The sequence below is a fragment of the Neolamprologus brichardi genome, chromosome 13 (assembly GCF_056152115.1).
Source record: "Neolamprologus brichardi isolate AB-2024 chromosome 13, ASM5615211v1, whole genome shotgun sequence".
In the NCBI taxonomy this organism is placed as follows: Eukaryota; Metazoa; Chordata; class Actinopteri; order Cichliformes; family Cichlidae; genus Neolamprologus; species Neolamprologus brichardi.
The window spans coordinates 16,933,340-16,954,328 of NC_142116.1; the positions used below are offsets into that span (position 1 = coordinate 16,933,340).

Genomic DNA, 20,989 nt, shown 5'->3' on the forward strand with positions numbered 1-20,989 from the left:
AGATTGGGTGCGACCTGGGCTAGCAAGTGTTGAGAGCCATTGTGATTACTCCAGTTTCAGTTAATCACATTTTCCCCTGCGTTCTGTCTCACACATTACCTACCTGATGGATTAGTTCTCTAAATTTGATAAAGGCTAATGTGATTTTGTTCACTTCCAAAAACTAGTTACCAGAAATGATTTATGATTTATCTATACGTTTCATCTATTTTTTATGACACTGTTTTAATTGAATGGGGAGATCTTTTAAAAGCCAAGATTTTAGGCTTAGTGCCTATTACATTGCTTTATCTGTCAATGCTTTATCAGAATCTACTGTGTAAATGTATTATTAAGCTAAAATGTATTTTAGTGTACATGCAGATTGTCCAAATGGTCTCAGTTCTGTCTTTGGTATTTCAGTCTTTGTTGAAGGTCTTGGAAAGCCCCAACAGTTGGGATGCCTTCAGGAGGGCGGGAGGCTTCACTGGACTGTTGTCTCTGGTGACGGACATGGAAGGAGCCCTATCTAACCCTCCGCAGGGAGAAGTGTGGAAGTCACTGGGGCATCAACCACTAGTTGACCACCTCCTCCTCACATTGCACATTTTGTCTGTGGTTGTGCATCTTCACACTGCAAATGCCCATCATTTTGAGACTGGTGGCTTTTATGAAAAACTGGCAGAGGCTCTACTTCAGCTAGGCTGCTTCCATGCTGAAGGCTCTGGGAGAGAGAAGTGGGTTGGTGAAAAGTGCTCCTGTCCCTGGACTGGAGAAGAAAACCAGGCTTCTGGAAAGAGCTTCTACCAGTTTGTTGATTTGGCAGAATCCCCTGTATCTTCTGCCTCTCCCTCCACACCACAGCCCAATCTGCCTCTCACTCTTCAGACATGTATAAGGCTGCTCTCCTTTCTCGACCAGTTTGCCACAGGAACATACTCTCCTCAGAAGTTAAATTTGGGACCAGAGCGAGAGGATGGATGTGATGACGATAAAAGGAAATCAAATGGAACAGCAGCACATGAAGGAGTTTATTCAGGATCTCCTCCTGCCCACTTGGGATCAGGCTCACAGTCCATGGAGGACAAACAGGGAAGTTCCAGAAACATGGTGCCCAGGAGTCCCTCAGTTTGCACGGACTCTCAGTACAGGTGGATATTTCATTTTGGAGGGTTTTTCTTAATATAAGTTTATGCATTCACATCTAAATTGTACACATAAATGTACTAATTGTCTGTGATGTCAAGTATTGACCCTTTCCCCCCCTTTTTTTAATCTCTTTTTTTATTTTTATGTTGCCTGGTTTATAGTAGGTTCAGTTGTGATCCTGTTATTCTTCACCCAGGAGCAATCAGAGTTATTATGACTCTCCTTCCATCGGTTTTTACTCACGAGGACCCACAGGTACCTTTCCATACCTGACATTTTACAATCTCTAATGTGCCATACTTTTTAATCCTCAAAGAGGCCCGGCATTAGAGAAATTAATTTTCCTCTTTCACAGCTCTCAATGGAAGTCCAACTCTCACTGGCACACCACATCCAGGCAATGGTCAAATCTGAGCGAAACCGTCAGATTATGTGCGAGGGTGGGCTGGTCTCCATCCTCCTGGCTCACTGTCAGAGCATGTTGCTCACTCCTAACCACCCACTACATCTACCTGTTACACGCATTTTGGAGAAGCTCTCTTCCCAGTCCATCACTCCTTCAGACTTCAGGTCAGTTATGCACATAAACTGGAGTTTATATTCAAAGTATTTCTTTTTTGTACTTAACTTACAATATTATCTATATAACCTTTCCCTCCTCAGAAAATTCCTGTGTTTGGGGGATCCTCTCATGTGTTTGGGAGACAAAACAGCCAATCAAATACAGTCAGAATGTAACCCAGAAACCAACGGACCTGTATCAAATGGTACACATGTGTCAGTTTTTTTTTTTTTTTTTTAAATCAATAAATATTTCATTTCATCCTCTTGAGATTTAGCTTTGGTTATAATACATGAAACACATTAGATTTTGCTTGTTGACTAAACCAGGTCACAATACAGGGGTAAAGACATTGAAGCGCAGCTTCAGTTTGTTGCAGTCTACAAACTCCATTGGTTCAGCAATCCCTGTCCACCAGATCCTCAGTCTCGTGTCCATGACTTCACCGCGGACCTTTAAACCACACAGACTCTCTTGCTCACCTGCTTTTGTAGAGTTTGACATGAGTGAGAGTGGATATGGGTGAGTTCTTGCTTCACTGAGCTTCTGACTACTCTTGCAATATTAAATAGAGTAGATGATTTGATGGGTTTTTTTTGTTTTGTTTTTTGTTGGGGTTTTTTGCTGCAGTATCAGATTTCATCAAGTGATAAGAAAGGAAAAATATTGAGCATACAGTAGTGAAAAGAGATAAGAATTTTAAATCATTACCTTAATAAAATATTGTGCTGTAAGTGTTGTACATAAAATTACCCTATAATTAAAATAAATAAATAAATCAGCCATTTGCTAAATACTTGTAATGTAACATTTTGCTTTGTAGCTGTCTTTTCCTCCCCTCTCTGGCCACAGTGAAAGGCGTGACTGCTGATTCAGTCTCAACAGGTGGAATTGGAGGAGGCAAGTCCCCATACTTTATTATTGCAGATTTGTGCGTGATTCTGAATAACTGTTTAATCAGTTCCCTCTCATATTTTAGACTGCAGAAGTTTTCCACCTGCAGCTGGTCTTTCATTTACCTGCTGGTTCCAGATCAACAGGTTCAGTTCAGCCTGCGATTCCCACCCAATCCGCTTACTGTCTGTGGTTCGCCACATGTCCCGCACTGAACAACAGTACATCTGTTTGTCCATCTCCTTCTCAGCCTATGACGGCTGTCTGGTAATCTCTACAGAGGAGGAAGCATTAACATATCTAGGTGAGAGTACTGTTTGGTCTTGGTATGAACTTTACAGAATTTGTTTTGAATTTTAATTAATTTTTAGTTAAAAACATCAGTGTTTTTGCAGTGAGGTGTTTAAACTACAGAGACCATTATCCTCCATGTTTTTCAACAGATATGATGGAGCCGGAAGCTGAAGTTAGCAGTCCCACATCTTTGCCTACGTCGCTGAGGTTCCGTTGCTCCAGTATGCTGGTTCCAGGTCAGTGGCACCATCTGGCTGTGGTCATGGCCAAAGACTTGAAGAAGAGCTGTGTGACCTCGGCCTACTTCAATGGCAAAGCAGTGGGGACAGGAAAGGTATGCTGCTGAGAGAAGCTGAACTGATTCAAAGTCTTACTGTAGCATTCATGTGTTCATTCATGTGTCCATTTCCTGTCAGATGAAGTATATTCAGCCATTCCCTGGCCAATATGTCTCCATGGACCCCTCAGCTGTGATTGATGTATATGGAGTAATGGGGACACCTCCTCTCTGGAAGGAATATGCTGCTGTAGTGTGGCGAGTGGGTCCTTCTTACCTTTTCGAAGAAGCTTTGAGCTCTGAGGCAGTGGGTGCTATATACACACAAGGCACCGCATACCTTGGCAACTTTCTGGCTTTGCGAAACACAAGTGAGTCAGCGTTGCACTAATTTCACACATCTCTTCTTTGTTCAGTTTTAGTGAGTCATCCTAAATAGGCACTTTAGGTTTAGTCTGATTTTGTCTTTTGTCATGAGTTTTCATCATGTAAACCTACAATTAAGTACAAGTATAATAGTGTCATAACGATTCTCATTCAAAAAAAACCATCATGGTAGATTATTTTAAATTATCACATCAGTTGCATGTAATTGCAAGTAGTTTTTCTTAATATACAGACTTTGACAGTTTATTGTGATCCATTATGTGAATCCATCCATTGTGCATTGTTTAGCTTCACTCGCTGGACTTGATATACTTCACCGGTCTGTATTTACCTCTCTGCTTGTGTCCAGGCCATGATCGAGATCATGACTCTCTCCCTCTCAGACTTGTTCCTGAGGAGAGGATCTCATTTGGCATTAACCCAGCAGTTTCCACATTAACAACTGTTGTTCAGATCAGAGAGGATTACAACGAGGTGGATTGCAGGCTGATTGCTAAAGAGGTAAGGTGAGCCTTTTGTTGAAACTAATTGTTTGTTGTTTTAATAGATTTTAGTAATCCATGTGTGTAATTGCAGATGGGGATAACATGTCGCGATCAGTCCACCCCTGTGTTCCTTGCTCAAAACATCAGCCAACACCTGAGTGGTACAGCTCGTACCATAGGAGCAGCGCTGGTTGGACATTTTGGTAATTCAAATATTGCACTGAAACTGTTGTTCCCTATTACTGACACATTATTTATTTATTTATTCATTTATTTATTGTTTTATGTTTGACTACTTCCTTCTAGGTGTGCGTACGTTCACCCCTAGTTCGGCATCTAATGGTTTTCTGTACGTCGGTGGACCTGCTGTTGTTCTCAGTCTGGTTGCAATGGCACCAGATGATAGCTCTTTGTATGCAGCAGTTAAAGTCCTTCATTCTGTTTTGGAGACCAACTCTGCCATGCAGCAGGAAATGAACCGCATAAATGGATACAAGGTCTGTGAGATCTTCGTGTGCTGGAGTAGCACAGTTGATTTATTAAAATACATAAATATCTGCTGTTTACAGTTGTTATCTCTTTTTATGTATGTCCTTGTAGCTGCTAGCTTTCCTGCTGAAGATGAAGAGCAGTCTGGTCAGCCACCGAACCTTTCAGTTGGTTCTGCATCTCACAAATTCATTTGAGCCGGGCTATGGATCTGGTTGCCTACAGAAAACACCTGCTTTCCAAGCTCTGCTGTGTGACCTAGATGTGGGTATCCAAATTTTACCCTGTTATTTTTTTTATTTTATGTTTGAAGGCTAGCGGGAATCTTAATGTCTCTCTGTTTTTCAGGTGTGGCAGAATACTCCAGACAGTCTGCACCTTTCACTTCTGAACTACTTTGCTGAAATCCTGAATTCCTCAGGGTAATTTCCACTGTTATCAACGTGTAACCCGACCACAGTGTCTACATGTGTAGTAGCTAATTTATTATTAACTCGCATGATTGACAAGGTACGGGGCACAAAAGAGGCTTTTGTTCAGAATTGATGACAGACTTTATCGGCTGTTCTGTCAACATTTATAACAGCTTCCCATCGATATCCTGGAACTGTATGACAGAAAGTCAAGGGAATGTTCAACAGAATCAGCGACAGAGGCTGAAGAGAAGAGTGAATGTTTGAGTGGATTGCTGTATTAGATTTTCTGTCTGTGGGAACAGATTGCGATTGATATTAATACTGTTTGCCTTTCCCTCACGGTATCCTCAACAGTGACAACGGGAATGCAGCAGTCATCCACAGCGTGGACATGTTACCAAAGCTGCTATTTGAGTTGTGTGACCCTGCTGTGACCATTCAGAAGGTTGTGGTTATTTCTCGTGTCATCACATCTCTCCTTAAGGTTTACTTGACTGCAACTGACATAAGCAGGTATAGACAGGGAACGCACTGTCAACAACAACTGTCCTTTTGTGACATTTTTAAAAAAGTATGTTATCTCATTATGGTTTGTAAGGGCTCATACTTTCTCTGGATTCCTTTTATTTGATTAGACTTGGGCTTTTCCTGGTCTACACTCTTCCTCCTTCTAGTAATGCACCAGAAAGCGGTGAAATATCTGATGTTTCACAAGATGTGCCAGGTACAGCACAAAAAACCAAAACTGTATCTCATAGTGTCTCATGTTTAACTCAAGTTGTTACTTGTACTGAGCCAGGCCTGTCTCCCCTGTGCTGCAGCTCAGAGTACCGGCCCAGCCAGCCTCATCTGGATCCGCAACCAGATGCTGCTTTTGCTTTGCGAAATCCTTGAGTCAGACACCTTTTTAAACAAAGAGTGAGTCTGTTACCTTTTAGCTATCCAAATTCTGAGCATAAAGAATTTATCAATTTTCTTGCTTAACCTTGAAATTTTTTTTCCCCCCTGCTAGTCAACAGAAGGTCGTATTTGATGCCTTGGGCAGTGATTGGTTCCTGTTCTTCCTTCAGCCACACCTTCATCCTTCCACATTTAAACTGGGTCTCATTCTCCTCACACACTTTCTGTCAAGTCCAAGCCAGCAGAGAAGCTTCAGAGAGGGAGTTCTTCCAGGAACACTCATTGGGGGCATGGAAGAACCGTTTGCTGTCATGGGTACATAAAGTTTAACATTATATTTACTTGTTTAATTAGAAATTTGATTGCTTTTAAGTACTAATACAACCACACGAAACAGCAGTTTTTATAGAGAACGTTACTTATTAATTTGACACATATAAGTATTTCACCTAAAACCAACTAATATCAGTAATTTTTGCCATGCTGCCAGACAATCTTCAAGCCAATTCTTGGTCTCACGAGTGCCTCAGTACCACGTGTTCTGGTTTTGATGTACTGCGGGAGTTGCTGATCAAACAGTCTCATCTACCTCACGTGTATGAAGCTCTGGCTGCTCTACTCCAGGGGAAGAAGACCAGTCACACTGCAAAGGGAAATGTGGGTAATTTGTTGTTTATTTATTTTTAAATGTAGTAATCTGTCTTCTTAATCGCCTTGGTTATAATTTATGATATACTGTAGGTTCGTTTGGATGATATCCTGCAGCCACTCATTGACAACCAAGTGGAGACTCCTGCCCGGCCCCTCTGTGTTGAAGCTGGTTTAATAATGGTGGAATTGGTCAAAGTTGTTGTCACTCAGGTAATATAAATAAGCATAGCACTTAAGTTTTTCACCAGAAATGGATCATGTTTAATAACTTTGCTTTTGTTCTTACAGCCCTTTTCGCCATCGAAGTGCAAGTCAGTCACTGATACATCATGGGAGTCACAGCTTCCAGCAAGCGTGATGCAGTTTCTTTGTCTCATTCATAACCTCCGGCCAAGAGACCCACTGTGGGCATCACCCACAATCCTGCACGCGCTCGCTGGCGTTGTGTTCCCTCTGGATATTTCAGAGGTCTGTGTGGTGTTCTAGTTCCACAAAATTCTTTCGCAGTTCTCCTCTCTCTGGTCTTATTCACTCATTTTCTCACGTCTTTCAGGGGGCCAGGAAGTGCAGCATAGTGAGTGAAGGTGAGGATACAGTCAAGAGTCATCAAACCCAGAAACCAGTCCTTGATTTCATCCGTATTCTTCTTATGGACAGTCTTCTCAATGTGTCTGCCAACACCAACGCTCATCCTTTTGTTCTGCTACTGGAGGTGAATTTACATGCGTACAAGTTATTGTGTAATGTTTCGGCAAAAAATATATAAAACATAGACAACATGTCCTCATCACAAACAAAAATATATTTCCATTGAAGAGGCCTCTTCATTTTACAGTAATACTGTAAAACTCTCATTTGTCCAGAAGGTGCCACTCTATACTCAGTTACTAAAACAAGCATAGTCAAGCTATTCTCAATTAAATTATTCACCACTAGGAGGGCAAAGCACAAAGAGGGCAAGCAGTGCAGAGTTCTACACGTTTTCAGCTAGACACTGCAAGTGCAGATGCTGATGGCAACAAACATCAAATGAAAAGAGAAAACTTTTACCTATCAACATGTTGTCTCATTAATTTCTAACCACTTAACTACTTAAATGTTGCAGTTTTCCCCTGATGGCGCATCATTTGAACAGAGCCAGAGTTTTCAGAGTGAGTTGCTGGAGCTGGTCATAAACATCATCTACATGCTCAGCGATGAGGAAGACAACAACACTCATCTGAGTTCACAAGGTAGAATTACAATCCATGCTTTATACAAATACTTGAATTCTGTACACAAACGTGTGTTTAATTTTTTTATTTTAATTTCCCAGACTCCAGTAGCGAGAGGCCTGAAGGACGGATGGTTACACTGATGGAGAATGTGGTGCTTTTCAGTCAGACTTTGCTACTGAAACTTTACATCGGAACTTATTTGGCAGACTGTGAGATTTTGCTCAACTTCCTCGCAGATCAGATTGTGGTGGTGAGACAAATGCACATACACAAACATGCATGTAATGGCATGTGAATGTTTCCTCTAAAAAGTGTACATATTAAATTAACAAAACTTGCAAAGCTGCTCTATAAATTGTTAATTTAGAGACAATTTTATAATCAGTGGGAACTTTAAATTATTATGGTGCAACATCTGCCCACAGAGCACAAATGACTCATTTTGTTTCGGTTTTATTTTAACTGATGATAAATGCACTGCTGTATTCTTCTAGGCTCTAGAGAAAGGCCAAAGTCAGAAAGAGAAGATTGTGTCTGACCTCTACTCATGCACCAATAAAGTCCTCCTTTACTTCTTGTCTCAACCGCGACATTCCCAAGAAGAAAAGGAAGTGGTCATCAAGGCATTGCAGACCTTAATGGAACGCTGGGATGTTGTAATGGCAACTTACAATGGAAATGCCAACTTTGTTACTTGCCTTCTTCACTGTTTGTTACTGATACGTTCTGGCAGGTAACAGAAAAACAAAACCCACACACAAGCGCGCGCATATTGAAACCTGATTCACTGGTAATTCACACTCTCACATTTTTGTAGCTATCCTGAAGGTTTTGGGTGTGTGGCACAAAAACTGAGCAGAAGTTCATCCAGCCTGTCTCTTGCCAAAACTAAGCAATCCAGTTCCCTCAGCAATGGAGGAGATGGTTTGACAGGTATGTGAATTTTCCTTTACTTTTATCACTTTAGTCTGACATTTTGTCAATTTTAAGTCCACCAGGTCACTAGATGGTTCAGAACAATTTGGTGCTTGTGTGTTGCAGATGAGAGCCAGCTAGTGTCCTTAGTGGAGGCCTGCTGGTCAAAGGTCATATTGGAGAGGCAACGCATGCTTGAAGAAACCTATAAGATAGAGATCTCAGCGAGCCACAAAGTGCAGACAGAGCCTGTCAGCATGACTGACATTAGTCCTCTTTGGGAGGAGATGGCACGCAAAGCCTGGCTTCTACACACAGGTTAGTTCCTGCCATGGGAGGTAATGCCTGACCATTAGTGCCATGATACTGACATCTAAACCCTGACTTTCTTTCAGAGTATCAGAATAAGAAAGTGGCCAGCAGCTCTCAGAAGAAGTTTGACATCAGCAGTGCTCTTCGCTCGGCTTTGGGAAAATCAGTTCCAGAGTCAGTAACTGTAGAGGTAATTGTGCACTTACGTTGTCTCAGTATTTGGTTCTTCTGCACAGAGCAGGCCCGAGCTCTGTGACTGTTGCCCCCTGTGAGGATTGTGGGGTTGTTACCTTTCCCATGTGTCTCTGCATCCTAGAGCTCTGTGCCAAACACTCATCCCAAAGTCACCACTATCCTTGTGCTGTGGGCCATCCAGCCCTGTGGGGGTGTTTGATTATTTCTTTAAATAGATTTGGATTATCACAGCTGATTGCCCCTGAGTGGGCATTGTAATTGATATCTGTTAGGCCAATCCATGGGAACACTCACTACAACACACTGTTTGCAGCTGAAGGTTAAAGACGCGTTTATTGTTGTTTTTCCCCCCGAAAAACACGTGGCCCACATCATTAGTTCCCCCACAACGCTTAAGACGTCGAGCCATCTGGAGCAGGGAGCAGGGACATATTACTCAGGCACACAGGCATGAAATTACCGCGTCTGTGTGTCTGTCTCACACCCTTAAAGTGTGTGTGTTCTTGCGCACGTCTCTTGCCCACAGAAATCGGGTTGGCAATTATAGTGGTACCAATCTGATGAAAACATTATTCATTTGATGTTATTCTTTATCATATCAGTCTTTGACAGGCTATCAGAGAGGGTGATGAATTGTTTTTCCATCTGAGATGCAGGAAAGAAGAGGGAGGAGAATTTTTTTTCCCTCTCTGCAGTGAGTTGCACCACTTTGCTCAAAATAGGTTGCAGCATGCACTGAGTGCTCAGGAAAAAAAATGGAATCATCAGCTATGGTCAGCCAGTCAGCTCCTTTTTTTTTTTTTCATCCTTCCTCATGAAGAAACAAGTGAGTCATTAATTAATTTCTGGATCATCAACTTATGACCTTTGTTTGGCATGTGACGAGCTTATGGGGAGTCTCTTTTCAGACACAGGATCCATGGTTGCATAGACCACTGAGCATAGTTTCTTGGGCTCAGAAATGTACATTTATTGAACAAAAAAGAGTTTTAAAGCCCACTGTAGGTAATGAATGAGAATATAGAGACTGATAGGCAGACTGTGTCCTCAGTCAAGCTTCAGTGCAATCCTTCCAGAGATTTATTTCATCACCGAATGCAGTTTCCATAATCATATCTGTGTCCTCATATTAGAAAGATAATTAACAGCACTAATGATCACGTTAAGTTCATTACACATTCACTGCCAGCCCAGAATGAAGTTGACATTATGTTGCCTTATCATCAAAGGTGGCGTATTGTTGGGAAGTCATTAAAATGGAAATGAGTGTGATGTTCTGATGTTAATTGCAGAGGGAAGAGATGAGTTATGTATTTAATGCAGCATTTAAAAAGCCAATGAGGTTCCTATCTGCTAAATGGGGTAATTAATGCTATATATTACTTATGTTTGTCAAAATGAAGGAATGAAATTAGGAGATGATGACGCCGACTTGCTGTTTATCTGTCACAACATGGCTCTAGCTTGCAAACTTCATTATTACACTCTTTTCTGTCTGTAATATTTCTATAATCTCTCCTCAGATTACCCCTTTATTTCTGTTTCCCTACAACTTCTCATTTGAATAGGCAGTCAGTCATTTAGAGAAACACTTTTCATTCTCTGGCGAGCTTGTCAAAGTTTGGAACTTTTTTGGGTTTCACTTTTATTTCGCCCCCCCCCCTTGAATTCTTTTTCCTTTTTCCTGCATCTCTTGTAATGCAGAACTAGTTGTTTTTCCTTTTATTCTACTTGAAATCAATTATTCTGTTCGTGGGTTTATAGTTCACAAAATAGAATTAGTATCTGTAAATAAGACTCGATATAAAGACTTACCGCATTTTCATTCAGTCAATTAAACGGCTTTCCTGGGTCAGCTGTGAGGATGGACACATGTTGTTTCACTAGTCTCTCAGCGAGCACTGCTGTGATGATGGGCTTAATGAAGCAGTTAACAGTCAGAATATGATCCCAGTGTGTCTGCTGAACATGAGCATCCTGCAGTGTCAACACGGCTTTGTTTTATTTTTTTCCCCTCATTTTTCATTTCTATCCTCTTTTAATCGACACATAAACTCTGACTCGCACAATATAAAAGCATAGACACACACTTACCTTGCCCTTTACGGTGGTGTGGCTCAGCAATATTAATGTTTATGTTAATTAGATAATACCAACAAATGATTACATTTCCAGACAGGGTTATTGTAAGACTGTAGCCACTAGCTTATTTTGCCCAGTGAATGCAATTTAGAGCAGATGTAATTGTATGAATGCATTGTAATTGCATGAGGAAACAACAATACTATTATGCATATACAATTTATGTGAACATGGTGTGTACTGTGTGTGTTTGTACGATATGAGCTGGGGGAAGAGTGATTGTGCTGCCCCTCTTTTCATTTGCACCCATCAGGTTACTCTTGTTGCTTTGCAGGAGTTTTTGTCCAACATGGAATCGCATCGACAGAGAGGCTACAACGTGTTGGAAAAAATGAGGGCAAACCACTTACAGGTTTGATGGAAATTTTTAACATGAATACACTGCAGTGTATTTTATTACAAATTTAAAAGCGGGTCTAATGCTGTTTACCTCTGTGGCACTTCACCCCCCACTATTCTGCTTCGTTTCGCAGGTACGTGCCTCTGAGTGGGAGCATTTGAGCTTCACGTGGCTGAAACTGGAGGCCGAGCTGCTGAGGGAAAGAGCCGTTTTCGGACCTGGCCCAGGAGTGCTGTTGAGCCAAGATTGGGTGCAAGACGCTGCTGAAGGACGCAATCGAACGAGATCACGCATTCGCAGAAAGACTCTGAGACAGTCCAAACGGGTATAACACTTTTGTGTGAAACACATTTGATGTTCAGATAGTGCACAGTCTAACCTGTTACAATGTCATATGTTTTTACAACAGGCGCTAGGAATGCTGGGTATAAGGCCGGACATGTCCGAAGTTGGCAACAACAGATCAGAAAGTGACGCGGGTAAAGATGATACCTGATTGTTTAATTTACTTTTTTGTATTTACTCATTATGCTCAGTGGCAAAATGTATTTTCATTCTAACAGAGCCTAAGCTCTTGTGTGAAGTTGCTGCTGAGGTTAATGACGAGGAAGAGGATGGAGGACATTTATGTGATCGACTGACTTTTTTCCCTGCACTGAAAGACACACCTGTTATCACCGAGGATCTATCCGACCCTTTAGCTCCTGTGCCCTGCTCCCTCACGCAAGACTGCCCGGACATACGTGTCATCCTGCAGGAGCTGCTCCCAGGAGAGGAGGTACTTTGGGTTGGAGTGTGTGTTGGTATGCTGGGCTGCAACCATGGGCCTAAAAAGAAGCACAACTGCTTCCCACCCTACTAATATTCACAATCATAATTATCTGATGTAGACTAAGGGATTCCAATTGCCCAGTGCTGCTATCAGAATTTCATCTTTCCTCATTAGTATAATGTTTTAATGTTGAGGCCCAGCACAGCTCTTCTCATTCTTACAGTGAGTTAGAAACCAGTGCACATGTTGACAGGGACTCTCATCGCTCCGGCAACCAGCCGCGGCTTTTAATGTTTCTGACAGAAGTATTAATAAAAACAGTAGGAGGTGATGCAAGCTGTCTTACATCCGCTTAGTAAGTGTGTGATGTGTGCAAGTGTGTCCTGTTGTCTTGCAGTGGTTGAGTGCATGAGTCCTGCTGAGCTTCCTGTCAAATGAACACAGTCATTAGCTCTGAAAAATGCACACACATGCTCAGACTTAACACACACACATGCAGTAACACACAAAGGGAGACCCACTCATAATTAGCTTGCCAGCGCCAATAGTGTGATTATGACAATAATGTGTGTGGGGAGAAATCAATGGTCTGACATTAGGCTCTTAGTCAATAAAAGTCCTCCTTTTCTCTCCTTCTTCCCATCATCAGCTAAATCACTCTCAGACTGATAATGCGTATCTGTCCAGCGCACAGTAAGGAGATAAGGAAACAAGTTTATTGTTATGTATTTAATCTTTGATAACAATAAATTTAACTATTTTTTTTCTGAAATATAGTCATTGTTGGAGACAGTAGGCTGGGTGCCAGTTTGCTTTCACTGTTGGAAACTGCTGCACAATCTGAACATGATATAACTCAGTGCAAGATTTCTCTACCACATCGCTAAGACTCACTCACCTTGACTCTTCTTAAACACTTAAGTGATATTATTCATAGCGTATCCCTGCGTGTGCATTCAGACAAGAGGTTCTGATCACTTATCAGGTTTTCTATTGTGTGTGTGGCAGTGATTAATTCTCCTAATAATGGCCAGGCAGGGCCTTCTCCTCCACCAAGGAAGTAAGTGTGTGTGTGTTTGTGTGTGTGTGTGTGACTCTGTGTCTGGGGGTAAGGAGTCTGATTTGATTAGTATAAATTGTGAGGAGCCTGTGGGTGTGTAAGGGCCCCATATGGTTTTTGGGCGCTATGTCTCAGAGGGCCTGCAGAGGGGCCAACACATGGAGACAGCCAGGTGCATGCACTCGTGGTGAAATGAGGGGAGACAATAGAATTATCCACGCATTATCACAATGCAGTTAGCATTAGCTACAACCAGTACTGAAAGCAGCATGTGGGTTCACTTTGGCACTGGATGGAACACACACTGCTGGAAAAAAGGGGGCCGGGCCTGCTAAACCCCATCAATCAGTTCAGATAATGAAGTGTTCAACTGTGTCTTTTTAATAATGATTAAAATATGTGATTAAAATGATCAATCAAATAAGGCCTGAAGTGCCTGTGTTGCTGCCATGTCATGTCCTTAGAGATTGAGCGAGATGGGCGCTGATGTGGATTGTGCTCCTCACATGGGGTTTAATGTATATCTCTTACTCTATGCTCAATAAAATTCAGTTTGAAAGGATTTTACTGGCATGAAAGTTCAAAAGAACGAGTTAATTTAATTTTTATTTAATTTTTATTTATTTAAATGGGCAGTGCAATTTAACATAGTCCAAGTACAAAACATGAAACTGATGTAAACACACATAAGTTTATAGCTGTTGCTAATTTTCAACAATTGTCCCTTGTTGGGCTTACAATCACAATACATACATTGTAAAGTACTTTACACAATAACAGCAGTATGAACATTAATGCAAGAACTCTTTCTCTCTTGCTGTAGGTAATCTCTAAGATGTGTGTCGTGATGGTGAGTGGCCTCAGAATCACAGAGGGTTTGCTGCTGTTTGGGAAGGAGAGCCTGCTCTTGTGTGAGGGATTCACCCTCAGCCCTGCTGGAGATGTTTGTTGCAGGAAGCACCACCCCAGCAGGTATAACTGTGCATGTTTACAGTTCTGCACACCATGGATCCTCACTTGTCGGTCATTCATCATCCTGTGTGTCTCTTTCTGCCAGTGTGAGGGATTCCTTTATTTCTACCATGCTAAATAAAGACCTGCCAGCAGCCAGTTGCAAATGCTGGCTGTATGAAGATATCAAGGAGGCACGCTTCATGCGTTTCCTTTTAGAGGTCAGACACCCATACACCTACAGATATCAACCACATTTGATCTTAAACTTCCTCTTCTGACACACATTTTATTTGCTCTTATATCTTTGTGGAAAAGCAAATCTGATAGAATTTTTGTTTAAAGTGGGGGAAAATATGCACTTTTAAAAGGCTACTGTCCCTCTCTCTGTAACTGTAAGGATGATGCTATTGAGATCTTCATGAAAAATGGTCACTCAGCCTTCCTGGTATTCCTGAATAAAGACCATGTCTCTGCTTATAAAAGGTAACATATTTATATATACTGGATAATAAGAAAGATTTATTTTCAGCATTCTGATCTTTGTCTTTGGTCTTTTTCTCCCTACAGGTTGAGCAGAGTAGTGCCAGCCTTAAAGGGCAGAGGAGTTGCTGAGGTCATTGCTAATGCCAAGTAAGTGTCATGCGTTTCTTAGAACCACCCATAGGCAGTATTTCAACAAATTTCTTTTTAATCATCAGTAGAAACATTAAGCTTACAAAAAATAGTCACAGCTTGATATAATGCACACGCCTATTAAATGCTGTGTGACTGACCTATCATTCCGTCCTTTCCTGCTGTTTTGTTTTTTGATAAGTTGACATCAGGAGACCTGCTGGTCATTTGACTTGCACACATTCAAGCTTTTCTCGTAGTCTCCACAAATCCTGATTGACTATAGCCACTGAGTTTGGTGCCACCAGGCCAGGAAATGCGCTTTTCTTTTTCTTTTCAGACATGCAGCTATCTACTCCTCCTCCTTCTGCTTCCCTTCTCCTTCCTCTTCTCCCTTCCGCACCTCCTTTAATAAGCTTTTCCCTCTCTGCTTGACACCTTTTAAGGCAGGTCCTACACAAGCTGCTCTCATGGACCAGATACACGTCCTCCTTATGCTCTGACTTTCCCTTCAGTAATGTCTCATCTTTCCTTTGATGGTATGATAGAGGATTTCGTTTCACATTCACCTTGGTGAGGTTGCGTAGGCCTTGCAGAAATTTTGGTAACTTTTTAAAGAGATTATCAAACAGGCCCAATTCTTGAAGATTTTCCAAGGCCACCAAAGTGAGAGGCAGGTCATCAAGCTGGTTCATTCCTAGATTGAGACTCTTCAGATTAGTCAGGGAGCCCAGGGTGGAGGGTAAACCTGAAAAGGTTAAGCAGTTGTTGGAGAGGTTTAGGTGTGTAAGTCCCCTAAGGTTGCCGATGGACTCGGGCACAGACACTAGCTTGTTACTGTGTAGATCCAGCCATCTGAGTGATGACAAGTTCCCAAAGTTTTCTGGGAGTTTCTCTATGAGGTTGCGACTCAAGTCCAACTCGTCCACAAAGGTTAGCTTGAAGAGGCACTTTGGGAATATGGTTATTCCCATGTTGCTAAGAACGAGTCTACGCCGTCCATCTGGGGTCGTGCGTATAGCCTTCTTTGCAGTTTTGAGGGTCACCTTTGTCCTTTTTGCTTCCTTTCTCTTGGGCATGGTACTGCAATGCACAGAAAATTACTGAACAAGTCAGTTTAAAATTTCAACTTGGCCTCCCTTTTGAGATTATTTCACCAAGAGACCAATTTACAATAATTTATCTAATCTACACCACCACACAGTACTCTAGCAAACAAAAGGGTTGTGAGTTTATGCGTAAAGATGTGAGCGTGTGTGTGCGTTGTGTGAGGCTGATGTGATTTATTCAAATACACGGGCTTATGTAGGCCTCGGGCGGTGGGGAAAGCATGCTCTCTGAGGAATGAGAGCTCGAACAGCGTGTGTGTGTCTCCATGAGTGTGCATGTATCGCAGTGTTGTGACTGCACTAGTGCGTGCTCACCCAGTGTTGCCCATGGGGGTATTTAAGAGCATGACTCTCTAATTAAGGCTAATGCTGGGGAACAATAGGAGAGAGGCGACACTGGGTAATACAGCAAAAACAAATGAGTGCTGATGCTCCCTCACCATTCAGTGGATTGTGTTGCTTGGCTCTTCTCAGGCAAGAAAAGTGTGTGCGTGTGACATATTGCCATGCAGGTGTGTTGACAGACATGGATGCGCTGTACTACTGTGTGTGTGTATATGTCTGTGTGTGTGTGTGTGTGTGTGTGTGTGTGTGCAAAGAATCAAATCAGGACTTTGATAAATGATAGTTGGTGAGTGTTGGGAGTGTAATGAGGGCTTCGCTCTTCTCCCCTCCCTGTCTAAAAGAGCAAGGTGTGTGTCTGTTTGTGTCTGTGTTACACCCCAAGGCCCTCTCTCGCCTCATTCATCATCCTCAGGATGAGAGAGGTTATCCACTGGTGCTTGTTCCCATTATAACTCCTATAGAAAACTATTGCATGAAATTATTGCCTGCAATTAGATAACACGTACTGAGCCAAATGCAATGATTGATTTAGTGCAGTTTTACAAAATATTTGGTCAGGAGTTATTGGCGTTGGAAACGGACACACTTTAAGAGGCTCTTGATCATTTGAACTCATTTCCCACGTGCATCCTTATTTCATCTTTGAGTTGCTGTCTGTACTGTACTTTTAAGACTTTCATCCGCAGTTTGCTTTAGGTGCAATACGCCTTTAATTGCCAAGCCAAATGAAAGGACGGACAACAAGAAGCAACTAATCCTTACAATACTTACAATTTAACAACAAAAAAAGCATGGCAGTACATCATATTGATCATAGGTCTCACTTGTAAATGAGACATTGAGTCTCAATGGGGCCACCTGTATAAATAAAGGTATTCGTCTAACAGTTTACAGTTTATAATTTTAGGGGTGTATAATGTCAAAACATAAATAACATATACATACCATGCTAATGCTAACATATAATTCTAGTTGTCTGACTTTTATTGAAATGTTTTAAGTATAACAACTTTAACTAAAATAATGTTTTCTGTCTTAGTGTTAGTCTAACTTTGTTGTTGTTGTTGTTGTCGTCTTGCTTCATGATCATCACTTGTTTCTGACCTGTGTGGCTATATATGATTTGTTCTCTTTTAAGTTCTAAATTTAGACAACAGTAGGTTATTTATAAGGATAGCTTTAGAGCGTGGACTTGTACCTGATCTTACTACTTATTATCAAAATAGATGAAGGCAGGTACTTACCATATTTTTCCCTTTGGATTGTTGTTAATCAAGTGAAGAGCATTCCTTAAGCTTCTGTGAACTGGTTGCTCATCTCACAGTCTCTCACTTCTGTGCAAAAAACAAAACAAACCATGTTTTATTGAGATGCAACACCTTCAAAGTACATTTACAATGATCAGTACAATTTGGTTGGTTTGTAAAAGTTTTTGTGATTAAATGAAAAGGAAAGACCATTCTTCTATATCAAAATTTTCCTTGCCTTCCTGATCTGAACGGGGATAGTCGAGGTTCTTCTTGTTTTATAACGTTACTTAGCAACTGGGCTGCTTGGCGCCTGGACTTTATTGCCCTGTTACTAGTCCACAGAGGAAGAGAGGAGATTTCAGGAGCAGTTGATCACTTTCCTTATTTAGATTAAGCACATTTAGGCAGAAGTATAATACTGAATAAAATGTTTAGCCACACTGTTATTTAGTATCTATTTTCTCAAGCCAGTCACACACTTTCTTGTAATTAGAGATAAGCAAACTGGTTTAGTTTCTTAAAAAGCAACTTTTATTGTAGTGACTGAAGAAATGGGGCAAATTCAGCATATCTGTTCAAACATCAGTATCACCTCATCTGGATCTGTTTGGAAATAAGCTGACATTTAGCAGTGAACAGCTAAAAGACTTCAAACAGTTGTTACTTTTTGAGACTTTTCTGTTTCCTTCTCACAAAGAGTGGAATCAGAACCTAAACAGGACAAATTGACCTGTCAGCATTGATATTTCCCAGTCAGTTATAAAAAAAATAACTATATTTAGGTATTGTATTGTTGTAAAGTAAAAACAGCTGACACCAAGTTAGATATTAACCGTTGTTTCTCATTGCTGAGAAACAGGAATTTCACAAGATGATGGTGCCCCTATTGTCCAAGTAATCATCAACTTCCGTTAGGAAAAATGGTGCCACATGTCAAAACATGCCCTTCAAGTCATTAAATCTTCTTTCAAACATTCCAGTTTGCTGAAGTAGCTCCAAGTCAAAGAACCTAGTCTTAATTACCTCGTTTCCTCATCATGTGCTATATCCTTCACATGTCTGCTCACTATTTATGCTACATACTGTAGCTCACATCAGCCCCTTAACTGCTCCTGCAGCTGTGTACACACACTCTGTTTTCCAAGTTCGCTCACTCACCTCAGCTACGCTGCTGTTGCTGAACTCTGCTGTGCATACATTTAAACTGTGGTTGCTAGGCAACAAAGCAAGCAGGAAAACTTTGTGCTGATAGGCACTGCTCAGTGATCAGCTTCTGTTGCTAATTCAAAGTATTTTCTCTTGTTGTGCTTTAGAAAGACTCCTGTGGTTGAAAAGACGGCCCTTGTTAAATGGCAGGTAATGCATGTTACGATTTTCCATAAGTTGTTTGTGCTCACAGATTGTTTTGGGCAGACATCCATTGCCAATGTTGAAGGAGCAGCCAACAAAGTTGAATAAATGGCATTGATGTAATCCACTTTATTCTGAATTGACTTGTTTCTAAGTTGTATTTTTTTCTTGTCTGTCCTTTAGAAGGGGGAGATAAGTAACTTTGAGTACTTGATGCATTTGAATACGATCGCTGGGAGGACATACAATGACTTGATGCAGTATCCGGTTTTCCCCTGGATCATTGCTGACTACAAGTCAGAGGTAAACCTTACACATGACCTCTCTGTCTTAAATATTGTCTCAAACTGTGGTTTTTCAAGGGTCCACAACCAAAAGCTAACGGTCTGCAAAAGGATTTGATCAATCAAAAGTGCATCAATGAAGATGGGGATTGTTAATTCTAATTTTAAAAAAGCATTTTGTGTCCATTTTTATCCTTCCCTGCTGCAACTGCAACATGTCACATCAGGTGTCACTCATTTCTCTCAGGGTGAAACAAACCCTTCCTGCTGCTCTGTAGCTTGGCTTAGCAAGCTATCCGGTGAGCCTGGAGAAATATTTCAGTCGGCCCAAGTAATACCAAGTCCAGCTAAATTGGTCCAATAATTGTAAAGAGATCCTTGGTGGGAGGTGGGGACAAAGACATGTGTCAAATGTATGATTTATCTGTGTCCTTCACAGATTCTTGATTTGTCAAATCCTGCAACGTTCCGGGATTTGTCCAAGCCGATGGGAGCTCAAACAGAGAAAAGGAAACAGATGTTTATCCAGAGATACGAAGAAGTTGAAGGCAAAGAGAGTGAAGGTATCCATTTGGCTCAATTTTATTTACTTGTACTGCTTTATTCATGTCACTGTTAGTATCTTTAAAGTGATTTTCTCTAACAGACCTGACAGCACAATGCCACTACTGTACCCACTACTCCTCGGCCATTATTGTGGCATCCTTCCTTGTCAGGATGGAGCCATTTTCCCACACCTTCCAGGCGCTACAGGTGAGTCTAATAACAGAAATTTAACAAAATACTATTTGCATGTAGGAAAAAGTAGACCTTGTTACTGACATGTCTGTAAAAGTGGTTTAGATTAAAGAAGATGACACACAAAGTATAAAATTCAAGACTTTTCATTTGGCAGTCACATTTTTGCCAGTTAGGCATCATAACTTCACATTATTATTAAAGTCCAGAATTTGACCAATTGGAGAAACTCTAGCAGCAAAAAGAAATATTAACCATTTTGCAGAGGTTCATGTCATTGCTGTGGAGTGCTGTGGCTCATAAGACTGAAAACATGCAAAATTTGTTGTGGTTGATAAGGTTACAGCATAAATGAGATCATTAAAGAAGTTTTGTCTTAATTTGTCAGATGAAATGACGGGGAAAGTTGTGTTCAGTATGTTTTAGTAACCCACAGGGCTTTCTGCAAACCCTGTGCTTTCGATGCCCACTGGCATTCATCACATTGTCATTTTTATTTATTTATTTTTTTAAAATGTAATCTTGCTATTAATATGAAACTAATGTGAGCTATTTTCAGCTGTCCAGATCCCATTTTAATGCTGTTTTTGGTACAAAAACAGATTATAAGGACATTTTAATATATATGCAAATAATTACACATAGCGTCCAAAAGAAGCCAGTGGAAATAGCCACAGATGTTACCAATTTACAACACAGCATCCAGTTGATTATAATGAAAAGGCATGCATATTTGATAGTCAGAATAAAACAATAAAGATGTTGAATTAGGAAGCCTTTTTGTCTTCTGAAGCACATAATGGGTGTGTAGTAATATCCATAACTGGATTTACATCTCTAACCCAGTTTACCAGTATATATGCTATTTTCATTCATTGAGGTAATTGTTTTACTCTAAATTACATTCACTC

At 41.0% G+C, this 20,989-nt stretch overlaps 2 protein-coding genes across 5 annotated transcripts in view; one reads left to right on the plus strand and one right to left on the minus strand.

Annotated features, from left to right (window-relative positions):
- wdfy4 (WDFY family member 4) overlaps window positions 1-20,989 on the plus strand; it is a 38,249-nt gene that overhangs the window by 8,479 nt on the left and 8,781 nt on the right. Inside the window, exons 14-53 of the mRNA XM_006807995.3 lie at window positions 403-1,130; window positions 1,290-1,383; window positions 1,484-1,698; window positions 1,792-1,895; window positions 2,020-2,212; window positions 2,514-2,590; window positions 2,670-2,888; window positions 3,028-3,212; window positions 3,295-3,526; window positions 3,892-4,043; window positions 4,119-4,230; window positions 4,334-4,524; window positions 4,628-4,780; window positions 4,865-4,938; window positions 5,287-5,445; window positions 5,568-5,656; window positions 5,754-5,850; window positions 5,945-6,147; window positions 6,323-6,489; window positions 6,574-6,693; window positions 6,772-6,951; window positions 7,037-7,195; window positions 7,589-7,715; window positions 7,799-7,950; window positions 8,195-8,433; window positions 8,518-8,633; window positions 8,742-8,933; window positions 9,011-9,117; window positions 11,539-11,616; window positions 11,738-11,929; window positions 12,014-12,083; window positions 12,168-12,382; window positions 14,260-14,408; window positions 14,494-14,608; window positions 14,788-14,873; window positions 14,958-15,020; window positions 19,020-19,062; window positions 19,240-19,359; window positions 19,780-19,903; window positions 19,987-20,093. Coding sequence (XP_006808058.2) covers window positions 403-1,130; window positions 1,290-1,383; window positions 1,484-1,698; window positions 1,792-1,895; window positions 2,020-2,212; window positions 2,514-2,590; window positions 2,670-2,888; window positions 3,028-3,212; window positions 3,295-3,526; window positions 3,892-4,043; window positions 4,119-4,230; window positions 4,334-4,524; window positions 4,628-4,780; window positions 4,865-4,938; window positions 5,287-5,445; window positions 5,568-5,656; window positions 5,754-5,850; window positions 5,945-6,147; window positions 6,323-6,489; window positions 6,574-6,693; window positions 6,772-6,951; window positions 7,037-7,195; window positions 7,589-7,715; window positions 7,799-7,950; window positions 8,195-8,433; window positions 8,518-8,633; window positions 8,742-8,933; window positions 9,011-9,117; window positions 11,539-11,616; window positions 11,738-11,929; window positions 12,014-12,083; window positions 12,168-12,382; window positions 14,260-14,408; window positions 14,494-14,608; window positions 14,788-14,873; window positions 14,958-15,020; window positions 19,020-19,062; window positions 19,240-19,359; window positions 19,780-19,903; window positions 19,987-20,093 — 6,198 coding nt within the window. The remainder of the gene's footprint in view (window positions 1-402; window positions 1,131-1,289; window positions 1,384-1,483; window positions 1,699-1,791; window positions 1,896-2,019; window positions 2,213-2,513; window positions 2,591-2,669; window positions 2,889-3,027; window positions 3,213-3,294; window positions 3,527-3,891; window positions 4,044-4,118; window positions 4,231-4,333; window positions 4,525-4,627; window positions 4,781-4,864; window positions 4,939-5,286; window positions 5,446-5,567; window positions 5,657-5,753; window positions 5,851-5,944; window positions 6,148-6,322; window positions 6,490-6,573; window positions 6,694-6,771; window positions 6,952-7,036; window positions 7,196-7,588; window positions 7,716-7,798; window positions 7,951-8,194; window positions 8,434-8,517; window positions 8,634-8,741; window positions 8,934-9,010; window positions 9,118-11,538; window positions 11,617-11,737; window positions 11,930-12,013; window positions 12,084-12,167; window positions 12,383-14,259; window positions 14,409-14,493; window positions 14,609-14,787; window positions 14,874-14,957; window positions 15,021-19,019; window positions 19,063-19,239; window positions 19,360-19,779; window positions 19,904-19,986; window positions 20,094-20,989) is intronic.
- On the minus strand, window positions 15,061-18,899 carry lrrc18a (leucine rich repeat containing 18a). Of its 4 annotated transcripts, none has more exons than XM_006807991.2 (4): window positions 18,865-18,895; window positions 17,942-18,037; window positions 17,701-17,790; window positions 15,061-16,085 (listed from the first exon to the last, which is right to left on the minus strand). In XM_006807991.2, exon 4 carries the CDS (start codon window positions 16,079-16,081, stop codon window positions 15,227-15,229), a length of 855 nt encoding a protein of 284 aa, XP_006808054.2. In that variant the 5' UTR covers window positions 16,082-16,085; window positions 17,701-17,790; window positions 17,942-18,037; window positions 18,865-18,895; the 3' UTR covers window positions 15,061-15,226. The 4 variants fall into 4 exon arrangements, with proteins under 4 accessions (XP_006808054.2, XP_006808055.2, XP_006808056.2 ...); XM_006807992.3 differs by lacking the exon at window positions 18,865-18,895 and adding an exon at window positions 18,730-18,852; XM_006807993.2 differs by lacking the exon at window positions 17,942-18,037 and having other exon boundaries at window positions 18,865-18,899.